The 22,445-nt window shown below is 36.5% G+C and overlaps 1 protein-coding gene across 1 annotated transcript in view; it reads left to right on the top strand.

Annotated features, from left to right (window-relative positions):
• LOC306885840 (receptor-type tyrosine-protein phosphatase U-like) overlaps window positions 1-22,445 on the top strand; it is a gene marked incomplete at its 5' end in the record, with an annotated part of 272,816 nt that overhangs the window by 207,702 nt on the left and 42,669 nt on the right. Inside the window, 5 exons of the mRNA XM_079442620.1 lie at window positions 6,412-6,599; window positions 15,175-15,247; window positions 15,566-15,642; window positions 17,904-17,921; window positions 21,388-21,424. Of these exons, the coding sequence (XP_079298746.1) occupies window positions 6,412-6,599; window positions 15,175-15,247; window positions 15,566-15,642; window positions 17,904-17,921; window positions 21,388-21,424 (393 nt within the window). The remainder of the gene's footprint in view (window positions 1-6,411; window positions 6,600-15,174; window positions 15,248-15,565; window positions 15,643-17,903; window positions 17,922-21,387; window positions 21,425-22,445) is intronic.

The raw sequence follows: 22,445 nt of genomic DNA, 5'->3' as shown, positions 1-22,445 counted from the left end.
CAACATAAAAGATGAATTTGAAGATTTGACTGATTGTATTAGTAGTATAAGTAGTAGTGGTAGTAGTACACAGTAAAACTCCTGTGTTAAATCAAACCCCCCGGCGTTAAATCAACATTCCCTGTGTTTATATAATCTACACTCAGAGAGTTAAAAAGGTAACACTGAAGCATTGTTAAAGTTAATGATAATTAGTTTAGTAATTGAGTGATGATTGAGCATTATTGATGAACACCTGCTGTTAACAAAATCATTAATCACTGAAAGAAAGAGAAACAAGAACAGAAAAAAGAGACGAGACTACAACGACTAATGACTTGAGCCACAGCCTTAGATGAAATCAACACAAGATAAAAGAAGACATTAAATCTCTCAAGATCTCAGCAGAGGATGATTAAACAACTCCATAAACAGCATCACCAGCTTCACGCATTAATAACCAAACTGACTTTAGATGTTGATGTTTTAGTTTCATTTTAATTACTATTATCGAGGTCAGTGTTTGCCTTAGTTGGGCTCTTGACCCTTGACTTAAAACATTACAGTTACTTTGGTTGCTATAACTGTGTGTTTGTTTAGACATGTTTGTTATCGGGTGTTGATGGTTATATTTCAATAAAGAAATCATCAGCATTTAGTGACTTTCATATCTGATTTCATTCAGAGCATCATCATTGATTGGTTTAATACTTAATTTTGTTCACATGAAATATAAAGCTTGATCCAACAGTTTTAAAATTAGTCTGAAAGACTTTTAAAAGTAAATCGGCACTAGAAGCTTAAAGCTGCATTATCATACAGACATCAAGAATCAGCGTATGAATCTTAACAATGGCGACAATCGACATATTCAGATAAACAGATCATCTGTGAACATCACAAAGCACGCTAGAAAAAGTCACAACAAAATAGCAAAACGAAAGGAAATTGTAAGAATAGAAGAGAATACTAAGACAGCTGCATAATTTATGCATGTCGCATTTGATTGGTGCTCCCAGAATGCACTGCAACATGGAGCTTTATGTTGACTGTCACCATTGTTGAGATTCTTATGCTGATTCTTGAAGTCTGTTTGTTAAAAAAAAGCAAAGATATTAGAGCCAGATAAGTTTCAAAAGTCTTTCACGTTACTCATAAAACTGTCAGATCTTAAACTATGTATATCATATGATCAATAACAAAGTTAACTAATAAATCTACCAGTGGTTATACTCCAAATTAAATCAGTTACTCAAGCCACTATATGCTGATTATGTCTTTTGTGAAACATAACCAACACCTGATCACATTTTATCTTGGCTTTTATTTTATTTATTTTTTGTCATAACTTTTTGCCCCAGCACAGACTCCAAGGCTCAACATTAACGCTTCATTAATGCCAGACAAGTAATATGATTAAAACATCACTAACCAAAAATAACTATGTAAACCCCAAAACGCAAGTATTATTCTGATTTTATTAAATTAAGAGTAAGTGGCGAATAGTGGATATAGCTACTGTATATAATGCATGCATCTATGTAAGGGATAATGTACAGGCAGCCGGTAGTTATCGCGAAATAAGCCCCGACAGTGTGATCAGGACCTGACGCGAATCGGTAACTACAGGCTGCCTGTACATTATCCCGCTTATTACACGGCTACTTGCCACATAAGGAAAAAAAACTGGACATGAATATGAATTTGAAACATTTTATTGGCATATTTGTTTTAAATTAACATTTTTATCCTTCCGCGAAACGATATAGTACCACGTGACTAACATTCAAACGAATTTACGTTAGTAAGACAATTTATAACATCTACATATGAATGTATATATATAAGTATTTTATTTATTTACAAGTATTAAATTGCACATTTCCATTAATTGTGAACTGTGACATTGTAAATGTGGTCCCAGCGGTTGATGTTTTTGGTAGAGTCAGCGAAATTTGCCTCTATGGACTTTTTGTTGATTGCACCTAAAATCACACTTCATCATTAAACTATGTTGGTGATTGAATTTTATGATAAATATTATATTTAATACGAACACTTACTGCTTGCCAAGCTGTTGTCAGGATTTGATGAGAGTATACTGCTCCATTTCTGTCTGTCAGCGGTGGTCGGAGTCCAGTAAGTCTTTAGACTGCTTTCACATCTATGTCCGGTCACAGTCATAATCTCTCTTGTTTCCAATCCGGCACGCGAGAGAAGTTGCACAGCCGTGCTTCTTAAACTGTGGTTTGTGTATCTTCGTGAGAGGCCAGCTGCTTCGCTGATCTTGGCAAGGTGGTTATGTCCCATCGGCTCTTTAGAGTACCAGACTGTTCTTTTGTTCAGTGTTTCCTGGTTTTGTCGTAGTGGATGAAGATAAAATGTGTCTGCGTCTGACGGACAGAGTGCCAGGTATTTTTTGAAAGTAGCAACAGGACACTTGGGGTTGTTGGGTTCAGCGAAGATGCAGCCTCTGTAATTTTCTTTACATGGATCTTTCGGGTCTTTGTGGTTTTTAGTCTCTGCATTGTGGGACAGAGTAATGTATTCGGTGCCATTGTCGTCACATTTCATGGTAAAAGAATCCCTTCTTAAATCTCGGTTCCCTTCTCTGCCTCGTCTTGCTAGATGTAGTTGTACATCAAACCACACTTTCCGAACTAGACCAGTTGCTGTGTCTGGCGACAGCACATAGGAGCTTCGTATTAGATGCATGTCTGCTGGTGAGATCGGTGGATGATGGTGACTAATGTCTTTGCCAGCTTTACGAATGGCTTTAATTGTAGATTTAAAAACTGCATTGCTGGAGTTGAAGGTTGGACTTTTCAGGATATCAAACTTTTTAAAATATCTGGCAATGCCAGTCCTGATGGCCATATAGCTGGCTATTGAATAAGTCTGACCGTTCGCACTTTGCACAGATGCATAAAATGATCGTAATACCTTATTAAGATCCTCTGCTTCATACTTGTCTGTCTCCATTTTTTTATCTTTTAGCCCGTCTTTGAGAAGTTTTATTGCCCATTCTGTATTTTTTTGTGTGTTGGCTTCGTAGCTGTCATGCTCTATTTTGTCAAGTTCGGTCTCAGTAAGCTCTCTGTGTCTTGTCGTTGTTTGTTCTTCGTAGTTCAATTTTCGTTTTTTTCGTCTTAATTGGGGAGCCATTTGAATCGTCCAAATCTATCCACTGTTCAAACGTTTTGTTTTTACCGTACATGTTAAAATTAATGTCGAAATTTTCCATTGTTAATTGTGGTTGTCCAGTGTTTGTCACAAGATGGCGCCAAACGGTAATCTTTGTTGGCGCGGAGGGATTTTAAACATACAAGTAGTACCGGCTATGCGTTATTACTTTGGAGCGGTTATTATTTGAAAAGAACGAACCTGCAAATGTCTCAACTGACCAATCAGAATCAAGCATTCCAGAGAGCCGTGTAATAATAACAGTATAAGGTTGCGCTGCTGAGGCGAGGTTCACGCAGCCTCTCCAGGAGAAATCAAAACACGCAACACTAAAGGGCATTGCACACTGAGCCCGAAATTTTCGCATGCGTTTTTTCTTCTTTTTTTCGTATTCCCCATCCTTTCCTATCAAAATGCATGCTACGGATGCGAAAACTTAGAAAATCGAACCTGATAACAATTTTTTTTGACACAAAAGTTTTGGAGGCAGTGTGCAAACGTGATTGACACAACGTGAGGTCGTATTTATTTTTTAATGTGTGAAAATGTTGTACTTAGTGTGCAGAGACCTTCAGAAACATACTGAGTTAAAAATGTTTAAAATACAGTTAGTTAGGCAACATCACTCATCGTTTTCACCATTAGGACGGCTTAATAATTCTATAAACAGTTCAATTATGTAATACAATTATATTAGGTCACTTACATTTTAAGCGGAATCACAGCGCATCTCAAAGCAACCTTCCGATTCATTGCTGAATGATTCAGTGTTTTGAACGAATCGGTTGAGTCAAAGTTTCATTAGCCCATGCATAACATCTGATGAATCTGCCGTTTGAACGAATCGTTTGAATGAACGACTCAATGATTCACTACTGGCACCTACTGGCATTTAAATTTCGTTGCAAAGTATCATTTCCACCATCATTTCTTGTTTGTATATTAAAAAAAAAAATTATCATAATTCAATGTAGTTGTATTTTTCAGTGTAAATTAATTAATTTGATAACGAATAGATAATTACAATCACGGTATTATAATTTAATTTATAGACCAAATGTAAGAATTTGAAATGAAAGTTAATGAGATTAGTGAGAAAATGCCCTCTATAAAGGTAAAAAAAAAAAAAAAAAGCCCTTGCAGATTTATAGTCTATTTAACAACTGATAAGAATATTGCATTAGAATAAATCATATTTGCAAAAAACCAAAACACACACATAATACATATATATTTCCATTGTCCTCATTTGTAAGTCGCTTTGGATAAAAGTGTCTGCTAAATTACTAAATATACAGTATATATGTAAATATATATATGTGTATGTGTATGTGTATGTATATATATATATATATATATATATATATATATATATATATATATATATATATATATATGTGTGTGTGTGTGTGTATATATATATCTATATATATATATATATATATAAGCTCAATACTATAGAGCCCCCCCACATAACAAATCCCTATTTAACCCCTGGAAAACACTGACCTTGATAATGGTTATTCAAACAAACCTAAAACAACATCTAAAGTCAGTTTGGTTATTAATGCGTGAAGCTGGTGATGCTGTTTATGGAGTTGTTTAATCATTCTCTGCCAAGATCTTGAGAGATTTAATGTCTTCTTTTATCTTGTGTTGATTTCATCTAAAATCAGTTTTTGTATTTCTGCTTGTCTCGTCTCATCTCTTTTTTTCTGTTCTTGTTTCTCTTTCTTTCAGTGATTCAGTTTGTTAATAGCAGGTGTTCTTCATTAATGCTCAATCATCACTCAATTACTAAACTAATTATCATATTAACTGCTTCAGTGTTACTTTTTACACTCCGAGTGTGGATTATATAAACACTGTGAGTGTTCATTTAACACCGGGGGTTTTACTGTGTAGTAGTAGTTTCTCTAGATATTGCAATAACAATATTATGATGTAATTATTTTAGTTACGATAATTGTGTAGTGAAAATCTGAAAAAACACTGCAGCCCAAAATTTCAGCATTAATTTCTAATAATAAGACATACAGTGGCTAAGCAGCACCCATGCACACACACACACATTCTCTCTCTCTCCAATATATAATGCATGCATTAGAACACAGGTGAACAAGTGAACAGTGTTGTTGAGATGTTTACAGTCACAGTACACACTTGACACTGATCATCTTCATTAGCCATTGTTTGCATGCACATCACTATAATCTATCTCCACATATTCTCCCACTGCTCTCTGAGTCTTGAGTCAGTGTCCTTATCGTCCCCTGGAACAGACAGAAAGTGAGAGCACTGGCTCCTTGCCTGTCTCCAGATGTTTGTGCTTATGTCATGTACTTGGCTGTGTAGCACTGGTTTGAAATATTCTGTTCTATTTCCCAAATTCAGACTATTGACTATGTGGGATGGATATTTTAGTCCTTCTCCCCCAAGATTCTGTCCAGCTCATGCACAAAAAATACGTGGCATATTTTGTCCCGCTCCCATTCACATTTGTTTCTCAGCAGGCAAATAACATGAATAGCATTATGCACCTTTAAAAACATAACATACATTTAAGTAACTTTTATTTTATCTTGATTTATATATTGCAGCAGCCCCTGAGTCATTTCTTTCTCCCACTTTCCACACAATCATATATTCCTCCCACACCCACTCTCACAAAAAAACTTGTCCTGTGCCCCACTCTGTCGGGTCAGGTCCCACGGATCCCATGGGGTTGCAGACGTTTTATATAGCTTTTAGAAATAGTTAGTAGAGTGTGTAAAGTAGACTATCAAATAATAATATAATGAGGGAAGATGATTCTCTGATCAGTATATTGTTATCTCCTTAACCAGACAAGGATTTATAAGTAATATTTTACTGGGACGCAGCAGTATATCTCTGGAGCTTGTGCCTCAGTAAAATAATCTGGTAAGACTCCTACATGGAAGGCAGATGGTTCAAAAATGAAACTACACAGGCCATCTTCATCAAATTGGACCAGCACAGCTTGTCCGCTTCTACAACACCCTTCTAACATCTCTGCCCCTGTAGTTTTGCTTCAATTCACACTCGCACAGCCACGGCGATTCACAGTATCAGAAAGACAAACTCCCTCGGCCGTTACTATTCACACCTTCTGTGAAGCTGATCCCGTTGCAATTTACAAGTTACCTTTGAGCGCACTTTAGCGTCTTCCCTTTGTGCCACGGTCTGTTTGTGTTTATCTTTCTTTCTCTTCTTCCTCTCGCTCCTCAGATGAGCAACGCAGCACGGTGAACGAGTCCAGCAGCCTGCTGGGTGGCTCTCCCAGAAGGCACTGCAGGAGGAAGAGCTCTCCGTACCACACAGGGCAGCTGCACCCAGCTGTGAGAGTGGCAGACCTGCTCCAGCACATCAACCAGATGAAGACAGCAGAGGGCTACGGCTTCAAGCAGGAGTATGAGGTGAGAGTCTGTTGAGATTATAGGGGTTTTGACAAGCAATTCTGAAAGCATATCCCTGCTGGGTCAAATATACAAGACAATGGCTTGGAGTGATTAGAAACTTAGGAGAAACTTGAAGCAAAAAGTTATTAGCAAAAAATAAAATAATTAATAATAATAATAATAACACTTTATTGGCTTAGGTGATATTTGAAGAACCTACATTGGCTCCAAATAGTATTTAGTCACTTAGATTACACTTAAAATCAGCAAAATCAGTTTTCATCACTGATAATAATGAGATATTTTGTGTGCAGCCAATCAGCATGTTAGAATGATTTCTGAAGGATCATGTGACACTGAAGACTGGAGTAATGATGCTGAAAATACAGATTTGACTCACAGGAATACATTATAATATATTCAATTAGAAAAAATAAATAAATAATTGCAATATTATTTCACAACTATTCACACAATTATTTTATATATATATTTTTGAGTAAATAAATGCAGATTTGTTGAGCAGACATGACTTCTTTCAAAAACATTAAAGTGCCCCTATTATTGATTTTTGAAAATGACTTTTCATGCAGTGTGTAACACAGCTCTAAGTGAATGAAAACACCCTGCAAAGTCTGTAAAAATCTGAAAGTGCACTGTGTGTAAAGTTATTGTCTCTCAAAAGAAAGAGTCGACTCTGAATCACTGAAACGAGTCATTTTTAAAACAAATCCCAAGCCGTTTCATGTTGACATCAAAATGAAACATTAGCATATCGCCGCCCACTTGTTGGTCTTTTAGCGTTGGTCTGAATGAAAATGCAAATTCATTCTTTGCCACTTGGTGCCACTTTTGGAGCGGTAAAAATAGCTGTTTCCCCGGTAACGCTGTTCACAAAGCAGCACTGCGCTCACAAACACTGCTTTATGAAATGGAAATGAAATCGACCAATCGGACCAATCACGGAAGATTAGCGTCACGTAAAGGAGAGGTTTGGAAAAATTAATCGTCTGGGAGTCGTTGAGCAAGTAAGGTAAAAATAAATGCATATTATAATACAACGAAAGTGTTTTTTGACCCTGCATGCATGTCAACCTGTTGTTGGGGACTCCCAAAACCAAAATATGAATCTTTCATTAGCCATATAGGGACACTTTAAAACAGTATATATATTCTCGAATATATTCAGTTTTATAATGACATAGATTGTTCCAGAACGTGACTCATCATATGTGAACGTGCTGCCAAATCTTTCAAAGTTCTTTCATATCAGCTCTTGACAAAAAGACATTTCTCATTCAAAATATTCCACTTATGTATTAATAAAACCACCAGTTCTTCTTTGCCCTCTTCACACTTTCTCAATGGAATACCGATATTCTTTTTGAGTCATTAATCTGAGCCCGCGGGGCACATGAATCCCTCCTCTAGAATCTATTCAGATTTTTCTCTTTACTCTGCCACTGGAAAAGGACTGTGGCTGTGAAACTCTAATATGGTTTCTATGGCCATCTCATATCAGCGTTTCTGCTAAACATGTTATTAACATGGTACAGGCGTCATAGGTGGCCTAGAGAGTTGCCTGATGGTCAACGTTCACACGGTTCATAACTGAAGCTAATCCCTCTTAGATGTTTTAAGTCTATAACTAGTTTGCAACAAAATACACTGCATCATAGCCAACTCACAGCCCATGGCCATCGCCCACACTGCTCTGGTGTGCACACCTGTGAGACACAGCCACTAGTATCTTTTGGACGCTGACAGCTCACTTCAACATCCGTGTTATAGCACTGCTCACAATTACAAACACTGCTATAAATCGGACCAATCACAGCAGATTAGCATCACGCAAAGGAGGAGTTTGGAAAAATTAATCGTTGAGCGAATCGTTTGGGAGTCATTGAGCCAATTGGGTAAAATAAATGCATATTATAAGAAAATTAAAGTGTTTTTTGACCTTGCATGCATGTCAACGTGTTGTTGGGGACTCCCAAAACCAAAATATCAACCTTTCATAACCCATAATAGGGGCACTTTAAGGTGGCCGTGTTACGTTACATGCACTTACTATTATAATAACAATAAATGATGCATAATTACATGCAAGTAACTCTAATCCTAACTCTAACCATATAGTAAGTATATGTAGTTAATTAAAATGAATCAGTACTTAAATGTATAATCACACTGTAACAAGGACACCTTGAAATAAAGCGTAACCTACTTAATTATAATTTTACTTGTAGAACGATATTGATTATTACAAATGTGTAATTACAAATATATTTAAGTACATAACATACAAGTCCTACTTAAGTGGGTGAAAAGCACTCTTAAGTTCAACTAATTGCATTTAATGTCAATTTAAACTGTAATGTATTTCCTTAAATTATAGATCACATGCAATTAAGTGTTCAAAATGTTACATTCATTTCACATTGAAGTATTTTATTTTCAAATATATTATTTCCATGATAAATACCCTTTAAAGTATGCTGAAATGTACTTTTTCACAAGGGGTGAAAATTTGTGCTTTTTCATTTATAGATTTTTCATCAATGGCAAAACATGTGCTGACATTTATTGTACTGTTTCGGTGTCTACAATGCTGCTCCCAAAACCTGATTCTCAACCTATACAACAGTGGAATTACTTCATGATTCTGAGTTTTGTCAGTTATTCTTGAGTAAATCATTAATATCAGATCACACAATTTAGAATGATTGTGTTTGTATCAACATGGACCATACTGGAGTTGAGATGAACTGTACCCTAGACCAGTGGTTCTCAAACCCCTCCATGAAGTACCCCCAGCACTGCACATTTGGTATGTCTCCCGATATCTGACACACACACTTTAGGTCTTGCAGTCTCCACTAATGAGCTGATGAATTGAATCAGGTGTGATAGATGAGGGAAACATACAAAATGTGCAGGGCTGGGGCTACTCCAGGACAGGTTTGACAACCACTGCCCTAGACTGTACTCAACCTTTTTAGCCGACTTGGGTACAGTTTGCAGGTTCACGCCTGTGTTTGAAAAATCCACCAGTTCACTGTAAAATTCACATCATTCAAACAAACCCGAGCATGCAAAGGCTCTAGTGTGAAAGCACCCTTAGTGAGTTTAGAAATGTATAAATATATGTCTATTGAAAGAGCAATGTGATAGTGGAACTGCATGAGGCATATTTTGTTTGACAGTCTGCCCCAAAATGATGTTCAAAATCAGAACAATCTTTCAGTTTTTTTAGTTTTTTTTTCATTGTTGCTGGTTAGCTTTAGAGTTCAAGGAATCACTATCTTCAAGAGATGAGCAAGACCAAGATAAATGTTTTGAGGTGGAGTCAGAAATATTGATTATGTGATTTGGTTGAGGAAGAACGAAAGAATGGCGGTCTTTGATGAGAATGTCACGCTGTGTGGCAGCTGAGCCTGGGGTGATCTTCAATGACAACAGGACCGATGGATGGACAGAGAGAGAGAGAGAGAGAGAGAGAGGGAGAGAAGAGATGGTTATTGAAAGCGAGGTTGAACTACAGAAATACAAAAACTGTGCCCTAACCAGAGACAAAGTGTCCAGCATCAAGTGTTTTTGTCTGTCCTCACTGAAAGCAAATGCAGAGTGAAGAGACAATCACAGCTAATCAGAACTCACCCAACTTCTCAGACACAAGACCACAAGTACACATCGCCTGTGCCATTTGGGAAAACCCAGTGTGATATGGGGTTTTGTAACATTCAGAGAAAGCTAGCATTTCTCTTCACCTCAGTGGCACTTTTTGGACAATTGAAACACCCAAGAGGATGTCAAGAAATATTGTGTCCCTGAGAAACAACCCTCTGCCAGCTTCTACAAGTTCTTTTAGTGCCCTTGAGGTCAGAGCACAGGATGTGTTCAGCCTTTTAAGTGAACTGAACTGTTAAAAGGCCGTAGGAGCTGACCAGTGTCTCCAGCCACATTAAAGACAACCGGACTCAGAAAAATTAATGACCTAAATTTAGAATTTAGAAAATATTTTCAGCTAGTCAAGCTCTTACAAGGTAACCTTGAAACTTCCAGACAGGTGTGTTGAGGCAAGTTGGAGCTAAACTCTCTCTAGGACCGAGTTTGTTGACCCCTGCTCTGGATAATGCTGTGAACATTAAATCGCCTTAAGTTTTGCTCTACAACATCTGGATCTAAGAGGCACCCAGAATATTTTATGAACTATACCTCAGGGTTTTATACGATCGTCCTAGATCTATTAATGACCAAACTCTTGTGCGTGGATGTCTTCCTGACAAATCAGAAGCAGTACATTCTGCTCTTTCCAAATGCCAAACTATTAATGCAAATGCACCACAAAGATGTGTATGGTCTCCTTTGACTGCACTTTTAGTGATTTCCTAGTAAAACTACAGCTCTTTGCAGAAATTACCTCTGTCATTGGTCTATTTAAAAAGGGAAATTGTTTTGACATCAGCAGCACTAAGGCTGTTGAAATGATCATTGATTTGAGGAAACACACCGCAGCACTTTCTTCTCAGGCAATCAGAGATTCTCCAGTCAGTGTGGTCCGATTCGCATCTCGAACACTCTCAGATGAAGACATTTAGTCTGTCAGAAAGCACATCAATGCATGAACGTCCTCAGATATAGTACGCTTCTACAGAGGCACCATTGAAAGTGTAATCACGTCTTCTGTCATTGTTTAGCTCTGCTAATGATTGTCCAAAGAAACAGCTACAGCACATTATCTGGTGCTCTGATACAGCAGTCCCTCTCTGGCTCAGCTCTACAGGTCCAGAACAGCCAACAGGACACATAAATGATTGAAGATCCCTTGTACCCTGGTCACTGCTTGTTCCAAAGGCTTCCCTCAATAGTGAGCAATCCAAACAGATACTGGTACAGCTTTATCAACACTGCATCCCTGTTGCAGGACCTCAGTTATGGCAGTGCCTCCCTGAGAAATAAGATTGAAATGGTAGATGTTATAGTAATGTGAAAGATCAGATACCGAAGTGACTGACAAAATGGCTTTTTTTCTGGTTTTTTTTGTACATTGTTTGTTAATGTAGATGAATTGACTTTTTTTTTTTGCTTTAATCTTTATAGTCATTTTAATTAATCACTCTCAATCTGTACAGTACTACACTGTTTGAAATCTTCTGGTATTGTTTCATTTCCAAACAATTATAATTAAATATTAATGAAATAAATAAATAGCATGCCTCAGTGATTGCAGTAGTGTTACACACATTTGAATGCTTTGTTCTACAGTCAGTATCATTTTAGAATGATTGCAACATTTTAGAATGATTTAAATTTCAGTGGTAAAATACTGTAATATTGTGGTAAAATAAAAGAAAAGAAAAAAAGGTTAATGATAAGTTTCCCTTACTCTACAGAGTGAAACACTGTAATGAATCAAATGGGAAATTCCTGGTAATTTTACAGAAAAATATTATTGTAATATACAGTGAAAATCTGTAAATTGACATTCGCAGAATTCTGTATGACAATCCATATTTTATTTTTTCACTGATATACTAGTTTCCCCCCTTTTTTTCTCACTCTCTCTTCTCCCTATATCAGTTATGCATATTAGGGTTTTATGCTGCATCTTACTGCATGTTGTTAATGCTGATTGCAGTATTTTAGTGTCATGTGTGCTACCATGATGGTGTTTTGTATTCGTGTGTTTGACACTCTGCACCTTCTATATAAGCAATTATTTAAGCTTCTGGAAAAGCTATTTGTGATCCATCATATGGATTTCTCTTTACCAGCGTTGGGGAAAGTTACTTTCAAAAGTGATGCATATTGCATCACTCAATAAAAATGAACTAGTTACTTGTTTCCCTCATCTATCACACCTGATTCAATTCATCAGCTCATTAGTGGAGACTGCAAGACCTAAAGTGTGTGTGTCAGATATCGGGAGACATACCAAATGTGCAGTGCTGGGGGTACTTCATGGAGGGGTTTGAGAACCACTGGTCTAGGGTACAGTTCATCTCAACTCCAGTATGGTCCATGTTGATACAAACACAATCATCCTAAATTGTGTGATCTGATATTAATGATTTACTCAAGAATAACTGACAAAGCTCAGAATCATGAAGTAATTCCACTGTTTTATAGGTTGAGAATCAGCTATAAAACTAGTTAAAAATTGCAGTGTGCCACCTGTGTTTTTAAAGTGTTTGTCAGTATATTATAAAGTAAATACTGTATAGTATATATATATATATATATAGTACATTTTATATATTAACATTACTCAATTAATGTTCAGTTCAGTAATTAATTTCTAGAATGAATTACAATATATTTCTAATTGCATTTTCTCTAACTGTGGCTTCCATCTTGGATTAATTTTGGTTTTAGAACAAAGTAAAACTCTCACAGACTCCTAAAAAAATAAAAAAGTGTCCAACAGGAAATTATCATCAGCATCCTGATAATGCATCTGCTCCGTTAACTGCGTCTGACTTGATAAAATCAAATGTGAGAGCGAAAGGGACTTAATGGATGAGTGGGAAAACGTGACTTGCACTTATTTTGGGGGGTCTTTTTTAAATTACAGTCATTTAGATGTAATTGCCAGGTGCTACGCTTCACCTGCTTTCGGGGGGACTGTGTGCTAAACAGCTGTCACACATTAACTCAAAAACTACGTGGCATTAGGAAGCACTTAGACAGCTGGTGTACACAGGCAGGGCTCAGTGCATACATGCGCGCACACACACACACACACACAACTACCAGCTACATGCTTTTCTTGAGCTTGACAGAGAGCAACTAACATGCTTTTATTACATGAAAGAAAGATAAATATGTTATCTCATTCAAAAAAAATAAATAAACTGTGCCTGCAAAGGTGATAGGATGCAAAGCTATATATGCTGCCAATCTCACAATGAATGCTGTTAAATATGTGCTGCAAAAACCCCAAATGATGAAGAAAAAGCATGGAGGGGATTCATTAAGAATGATTTTCACACTGATAGCTTCATTTATTTGCATGGGTTGCCTGTTATTTTACCAGCTTCACTAAAGGAATTATGCAAATGTAGTAATGCAACAAATACAAGCACAAATTTAGTACTGATCGCAATTTGCATGAAGCATTTTTCCCCAGTACAGAGAGCAATTCTGAGTGCTGTACAGGATACAAATGGATACAAGTTAAAATGCTCTTTTGATCACCATGTGATGGAAAACTGTTGCTATAATGTCTGTAAATATAGTAGTAAATGCAGCAGTAATGCCGAGTTCATATTGCATGATTTTTAAAGTCATCAGATCACCGTTGTTTTCACACTACGCGACTATCTGGGGTAGCATTCAGTTGCTGCTGTGTTCACATTGCATGATGGATCGGCGACAGGAGGTTACACACTGCATGACTTTACAATAGGAAGAATCGTTGATGACAACTCGGCCTGATCTGCAAACTACAGCCAAACGCACACGAGAAGTGATAAGGAAATAACGCAAGATCATGCTGATATTATGGTCTATAAGTCCTCCCTGATCACACAATAATTAACAAACAATGACTTGTTAACAACATACTTCTGGGAAAATGTTATGTACACAAATCTAAGTAGCCTACTTGAAAGTGAAACCAACGTTTGGTGCATTTTATAATGTTTATTTCGTATATAAAAGCCCTCAAAGTGATGAAGAAGAAAAATGCAATAAATCTTTTGTCCTTTATAGAATATTATTTACAGGAAAAACCCTAGCCTCTTCTCCATCTTCATGTAGCCTACCTGTTCTGTATATTCTAATGCAAAATGTAGGCACATTTATAAATGTTTGTAAATGGCTAATTGCTTTATATATATATATATATATATAAAAGGTCATCTCCGACGTGTTTTTCAGTCAGAATTCATTCACACAGCAGGATTTTGAATCGCCGACAGCTCCATATATTTAGCATGCCAAATATTTCACGGGCATCGACGACGCATCGCGATTCCCTCAGATCGCGTTTTTGATAATTCACTCTGTGTGTTTGTTACTCGCATGAACAAGCACTTTGCAAAACCCATCGGCGAGTGAAAATCAGGGATACAATCGTGCAGTGCGAACTTGCATAAGGTGTTTGCCTGAACAAGAATGACAATGCTGTTTAAAAGTTTGGAATTGGATTTTCTTAATGTTTCTGAAAAAAGTCTCTTATGCTCCTCAAAGCTGCATCTAGTAAACATATAATAATAATAAAACAGTAAGATATTGTTTCAACTGAAATATAATTTAAAATGTTATTTATTCCGGTGATGTAAAGCTGTATTTTCAGCATAATTACTCCAGTCTTCAAGTGTCACATGATCCTCCAGAAATCATTCTGATATGCTGATTGGCTGCTCAAAAAAAAGGATTATTTGATCAATTCATAAGAAAGTTAAGAACAAGATTTATTTGAAATTTAATTCTTGTGTAACATTATACTTTGTCACTTTCGATAAATTGTATGCATCTTTACTGTATGTACTAATTCTTTCTTGAATGTTAGTATATATATAGTTATATATAGCTATATGTCCAGCACACTACAATCATTTCTATATTTCTGCTTGTGTATCTGCAGAGTTTTTTCGACGGCTGGGACATAAACGAAAAGAAGGACAAGACCAAGGGCCGGCATGACACCCTTCTGGGTCGTAAGTGCATTTAAAATAACGATTATACAATAGTTTAATGGTATAGTTACAGCACATGCTGTAAAGATAATACTCTAATGTACTAATAATAATCGTATTCTAATATGTGTACACACACACACACACACACACAAATACTGGGTACAACAGTCAGTTTAGTTGAAATGAGTTAAAGATAGAGCATAGTCAACGTAGGTGGCCCATCAGGATTTGGAATGGAGCTTTATTCAGTATTTATCATTATTTAATTATTCATCTTAAAGTTGTTATTATTATCATCACTGACTAGCATTGTTCTGAATTTTTAATCCCTAACAGAAGACCGTCACCGTGTGAAAATGCATTCTCTCCTGGCCGATCCTAACTCAGACTATGTCAATGCAAACTACATTGATGTAAGTTTTTCCTCTTTACGCTCCTTTGTTCTCAACTCTGTCTCTGGACATGTTTCCTTCAAGTAAGAGGTGTTTCTCTCACTCTAGCTTTCAGTGAAGGTGTACACATTAACATGTTTATATGGCTTATATGGTAAATCCTTTTCTCACTGAGAGAGTTGTCCACTGACGACTTTACTGTCGCTTTCTTGTTTTGATGCTTCCTGAACTTTTTTTTATTAAAGTATTTGAGCTGTTCATGCGACTGCATTGTCCTGCCTCCCTAACAACCTGCCAAACGTCTGATTTTAGTCTTTTCTTTTCCCTGAAAGATTTGTTAGCACAAATCTTAAGAGGTGCGACACTTTCATGTCAGGCGGATTCTGAACACTTTGCTCTTAATCCTAACTGTTTCATAGATAACGGCTTTCAAACATACGTTCCTGTCCCACATAAGAAGCATCAATTTTCTAACTATCTCAGCCGGGATCTCAGTAAATCCATTTTTGCTGTCTTTTGGTGGAAAGGTTATCCAGTGGAATTGAGCAATCAAAACCTCCGCAGTGTGAAGAACTCAAAAGATCTTAAGACTAACTTTTAGGTGTTTTGTCAATTTTTTACAACTCTACAGTTTTTATTATAGGTTTGAATAGTATTTTTTTCTATTCAAGGCTGAAGACTCTCAGGAGCTGTTGTTATGATCAGTGCTTTCAAAATGAGCAGACCTGAATTGCTCTTTCTGCTTGGGCTGCACTTGAGGCGCAGGTTTGGGGTCTGATTATAGAGGTCTGATACTAAAATGTAAAGCCGTGCCACTTCACCTTTATAAAAAGCAGATGTCTTGATTTTCTCTCCTCCTCAATAGAGATTCCCATTCAAGAATCAAATCCCCATGTGATTAATGAAAACAGTGGATTGGCTTTTTGATTTTTGAATGCGAGTCACTATTGAGGTAATTGTCACCATTGCACCATTGAAGAAAGTTAAATGGATTCACACACCAAAATAAGATAATATCAGAAACGAGACAAGTCTTAATCAAGGGTTTGGGATAAAAGGATTCACAAATGATTGTCTCTATTGATCCAGTGCAAAGACAGCATATTGGCACTGATATTAACAGTATACCATAAAAAAAGAATCACTTAGACTGCACAAACAAATATGTGACCCTGGACCACAAAACCAGTCTTAAGTGTCAATTTTTCGAAATTGAGATTTCTACATAATCTGAAAGCTGAATAAATAAGCTTTCCATTGCTGTATGGTTTGTGAGGACAATATTTGGCTGAGATAAAACTATTTGAAAATCTGGAATCTGAGGGTGCAATAAAATCTAAATATTGAGAAAATCACCTTTAAAGTTGTCCAAATGATGTTCTAAGCAATGCATATTACTAATCAAAAATGAAGTTTTGATATATTTACAGTAGGACATTTACAAAATATCTTCATGGAACATGATCTTTACTTAATATCCTAATGATTTTTGGCATAAAAGAAAAATCGATCATTTTGACCCCAGCGACTTAGGGTCATATATACAGAATAATATTCACAAATGTTTAACTGCTAAGCACACAATAGTTGACTATGTTTTGTTTATCTTGTAGAAAACAACGGACCAATGGTCAGCATAGTTAACTCTAAAATATATTTAAAAATATGAAATGTATTTATACAGAAATGAAGTAAAGTCCATTGCTGTTTTTGGCTACAGAAAACAGTGCATGTTAAATGACAACGACAAACCCGAATGTGGAGCTGTATTTCACTGCATACAAGACATATTTTATGTGGGTCCTTTACACATAATTTGATGAAAACTACTGTACTTAACTGCTGAAAGAATGTCACCCTTATGCTTCTAAAAATGTAGAAGCATTAAGAATGGTTTTCGAATTTAATTGACTTGCTGAAGAAAACAAAACAAAAAAAACCCCTGCAAACTACCTAATATTCCCACCCCTATTCTCTACAAAATAGGATTTAGTAAGTGACAAAATTATTTTTATAATAGGCTATTAACTGTGCTGCTAAAATGCATTGATTTAAACACTAAAGAGCTGAAAAATAGACTATCTGAGGTTTTTTCTCGGACAATGCATGGCAACCCTGAACTGTAATTTGCAGTTATTTCCTCACTGCAAGTGGTCAGGACAGAAAATTTGACTTCTGACGTCTTTATTTCTTTCCTCTTTACTCTAATCATCTTAATTATTCTGTTTCTCTTTCTCTCTTCTTTCACCCATCTTTCTTTCTCTGTGTCTGGGGTCTCTTAGATTCGGATAAACAGGGAAGTAAGTACTTGTCTTTCTCTTGTCTTCTGTCATCATCTGTCCATCGCTCATTTATTCTTGCTATTGTGGCTCTGCACTCAGACATTTTTTTTTCCAAAGCCTTTTGTATTGTTTGAGGTTATTGTAGCTTTGTTTGATGTCATCGCATCACTTCCTCTAACCCACACCCTAATAATCTTAAACTTTAAACATCCCCTGAAACGAAATATATCTGTTTGAAACAAAAAGGTGCAGCAGGACATATCAATAGCCAGTATTTTACACACTGTAACTATATGATATTAAAACTATTAGACATGAACTAAAAAACACTTTTGATTTCATGGGGTCTTTAAAATCATAGCTCATGTAGATTCATGCTCAATCTAGATTAAATTATCTTGGACAAAAATGAAAGTCTACAAAATAAACTTGGTCTTAAAACCTGGCTTAAAGCATAACATACATATGCACGTTTTTTTTAGATGACATTTAGGATCTGTATCAGATAAAACATGTATATATCCATCTCATGTTTTGCACTGTAATTATATACCATAAAGTTTTATGCCATTATGCTGCATGCTATGCATACAGTATGTTCCTCATGGAACAATGTGCTTTAGTATCTAAGAATACCATGGTTTGATTAAATAACAATAAATACATAAAAATCAATTAATAAAAAAAAAAATCAGGATCAATGACTATTATGTAGAACTTAAGAAACTCAGTTTTGGTTTACCTTCAAAACAGCTTAGTCAGATTTACTTTCTTTGTTATTCACGGCTTCAGTTACTTTGTGGTTTTCTTTGAAAATAAAAGGAAAGGGAAAATCAAGCGAATACATGTTGAAATTTTCAGCACTGTGGCTTTATATCCCAAGGCTGTAGACAGAATACAGCTAGGAGGCCTGACATTTGTCTACATCGTTTATTTACATTTTCTTTCTCCTGAACGAGTTGTGTGTTGTCTCCTGTGTTCTTGTCACTTTGTCCTTGTCATTTTTGACAGCTTTTTGCTGCCTTTCATTTAGCGTGTTTCTCTGGGTTGAACAGATTAATCTGTTAAATTGACTGCTTTGCTGCAGATTATTGTTGCAGTCTGATCATGTGTCTCTAGTATGCTGTAGCATCAGTGTATTTTGAATGCGCAGTTAAAGTGCAAACTAGCTCTAATGTGAAGGCTTCATTGTGCATTTTAATTTAGATTATTTGGCACTTATCACTACTCTGTCAGTGTAAGAAATGCAGGTGTATAGTATTGTATATAGTACATTCTATATCCATACATGGCACAATGCCAGTTTGGGACAATTTAATGTACAGTATTACATAATTTACAAATGAAAAATGAATTAAGGCCTTGTGACTTTGATTAAATGTACTGTGTTTGTAGCAGTTGTATATAATAGTATATAATACGCTAAATGCAAAATCTCTACCAATTTCTACCATCACATTCCATCCAGACGCACATAGACTTTTTATTTATAGGCATTTTATAAGAAACTTTGACTACTGTACAATCAACCGCATAACCTTTAAGACTAAAAGCAAAGCTTTCAATCCAAACCCCACACGCAGGGGCTGAGGTGCAGCGTGGGCGAATGAACGGATACATTTTTTCACAAGCAGATAAAGGATCATTATAGTTACTGTATAAAGCCACCCTGCTCTTCACACAAAAATAATCATATTGATTTCAGACTACAGCAAGACACTGCAAGCACTTATCAAGGATTGGCATGTAATGAAATCTACCACAAACCTCACTGAACGCTGGTTTTAAGAACAGGAGGTGAATATTTTGTGAGAAAACAGCAGTTCAGAAAGCATGTGATCGAAAAGAAATGTGTAGTGGAAAGATTTTTTTTTTTTCTCCAAATTGACAGGTTTTATTATTAATTATTATTATTATTATTAACAACTAGCTAAGCCAACCTAGCAACCACCCTGACTACCCTAGCAACCACATAGCAACAACCTAGCAACCACTCAGGGTACCATAGCAACACCTTAGCGACCACTCAGAGTACCCTAGCAACCACTCTGGGTACCCTAGCAACCGCATAGTAACGATGCAATACAAGTGAAATATCGAAAGGGAATGTACTTGGTTACTATCGTAACCTCGGTTCCCTGAGATATGGGAACGAGTACTGCGGTATACGAGTACTCGAATACCGCCGAGCTATTGGTTCGATTTTATAGCACTGCACGATCCAATGGACGTGCAGTTTCACTGCGTGATTGAAAAGGCTTCAGTTGAAGAGGAAAAAAGAGTTTTTCCCATACAAGTGTCTTACGACGCAGTACGAGTGGAATACATTTACATTTATTCATTTAGCTGACGCTTTTATCCAAAGCGACTTACAATTGCTATATATGTCAGAGGTCGCACGCCTCTGGAGCAACTAGGGGTTAAGTGTCTTGCTCAGGGACACATTGGTGTCTCACAGTGGATTCGAACCCGGGTCTCTCACACCAAAGGCATGTGTCTTATCCACTGCGCCATCACCACCCCCCAATATTGAAAGGGAACTTTGTTTTAGCTTGATTCGGTTCAAAATTATGTCACACCAATTTGTTCGTCAGTTTTGCTTGAAGTATGTTGTTTTTCCATTAGTGACTTTGGTGCACTATTCATTTTGTATCTCTTATAATTGTGGAATCTAGTCAGTCAGGTACTTCTAGTGTAACTATAATTTTACACCACTGGTGACCCAAGAGGTGGCTGTCGAATGTGGCATTTAATCCTTTGCCTTTTGTGTTTGGCATTTAGAAAGCAGCGTTCAGATACTTCATGTTTGAACAGAGATAACAGCATCTAGGATTTCTAGACATGGGTAAATTAAATTCTTAAAGCTGAAAAATCAATATCAGAGGATACACACACACGACAGATACTATATATGGATATTTACTTGTTTTATCAAATGTCAAGAAGAAACACTTTCATTTTTGAGATACAGAGATGCATGTTCTGCTGTCGCATTCTCAGCCTCACTCATGAATCACACACTTATAAGTTTTCCTCTATGTGATTTTGTGTTTTTGTACATTAGGGCCTTGAGGTTGTAATATATTATCATCCATCTCTACGCCGTGCTTTTGATTTTTCATTTTATTGCAGAAACATATAACCTATATATAACAGTATCTGTAGAGTAGCTTGCTGGTAATGGTATAGATAGCATTTAGCCGGATAGCTTAATCATTTCTCTCTCCTATCTCAGCTTAATGTACAGAGTCAACTGCAACAGTGGTGTGAGTTTGGAGACAACAATAGCGTGAGTTTGGGATGGCTTTATCTGTTTGTCTGAGCAGTGGAGGACAGGGGGAGTGTTTTGAAAAAAATTGCAATTTTGTTTGGTGATGCAAATGACTCGCTTTAAATTGAATAAGTCAGTATATAGACTGTTGTCAGAATGTTGTTGAAATGTAATTAACATACCATTAATGCATGCTTTTTCTGTCTCTCTCAGGGGTATCAGCGCTCCAACCATTTCATCGCCACACAAGGTGAGCCTTTATAATTCTATTGCTCTGAAATCACTTGTGTGGCCTATTACAGTTGTTGATAAAAATGTACCTCTAAATGTGTGTGTGTGCCCCGAATCTACTACAAAGGTCTGAATGATTCATATGCAGTTATTGTTTTTGCCGTTTGATCTTATTTTTCTCTCTTGGCATCCAAACACAGCAGCACTTGCTTCTGATTAACTGCTCTATATGTCGATCTCTTCTTTTGTGAAGGTCACTGATTAGGATGTTTCTTTTTGTGCATTCAAATACAGTTGATCAGAGTCTTGACTTGAATCTCAATCTTTACACATTCATTTATGCAACCTTGTGATCCAGGGCACAACAGCTGTAGTTCATGAATGAAACATTAAGGCATGGACAGCTGAAAATGTAATATGGTAATATGATATTATATAACAGAAAGCATCAGCATCGTACACATCAGTATATAAATAAATATAATAATAAATTACGATTTGAAATATATTACAATATAAAAAGGTCATTTGAAACTGTAATAATATTTCACAATAGTACTGTTTTACTGTATTTATAGCAAATAAATGCAGTCTTGATAAACATAAGATACTTAAAATTGTTCTGACCCCAAACATTTAAATGGTAGTGTACATCTGATTATAAGCATCATACAGGTTTGAAGTGAAGTGATTCTCTGTCAGTCTCGTTCTGTGGATGTGTTCAGCGGTCTGTAGTTTTGTCTCTGTGGGTCTCCTGCAGCAGTAAACATCTCATTTGATCTGCTCTCTCTCACTCATGTTGGTCGTCAACACACCGGGCCACTGATCAACACAGACTCCCTCCAAACACAAACACACACGCACTGCTGCGCTCCGTTTGAGCAGGTGTACACACACTCATGTGTGGGCTCTGCTAAGCTTGTACTCTATCTGAAGGTTTACACTGGCTTTATGTCCTGTGAAGGCCATCTGTATGTTCACATCGAAACAGCGCCACATACAGATGTGCTCATGACTCAGTGAGCTTTAATACAAATCTC

Source organism: Barbus barbus (assembly GCF_936440315.1).
Source record: "Barbus barbus genome assembly, chromosome: 19".
NCBI classification, from domain to species: domain Eukaryota; kingdom Metazoa; phylum Chordata; class Actinopteri; order Cypriniformes; family Cyprinidae; genus Barbus; species Barbus barbus.
The sequence above is the reverse complement of the archived record's forward strand: the minus strand, read 5'-3'. Positions and strand labels throughout refer to the sequence as shown.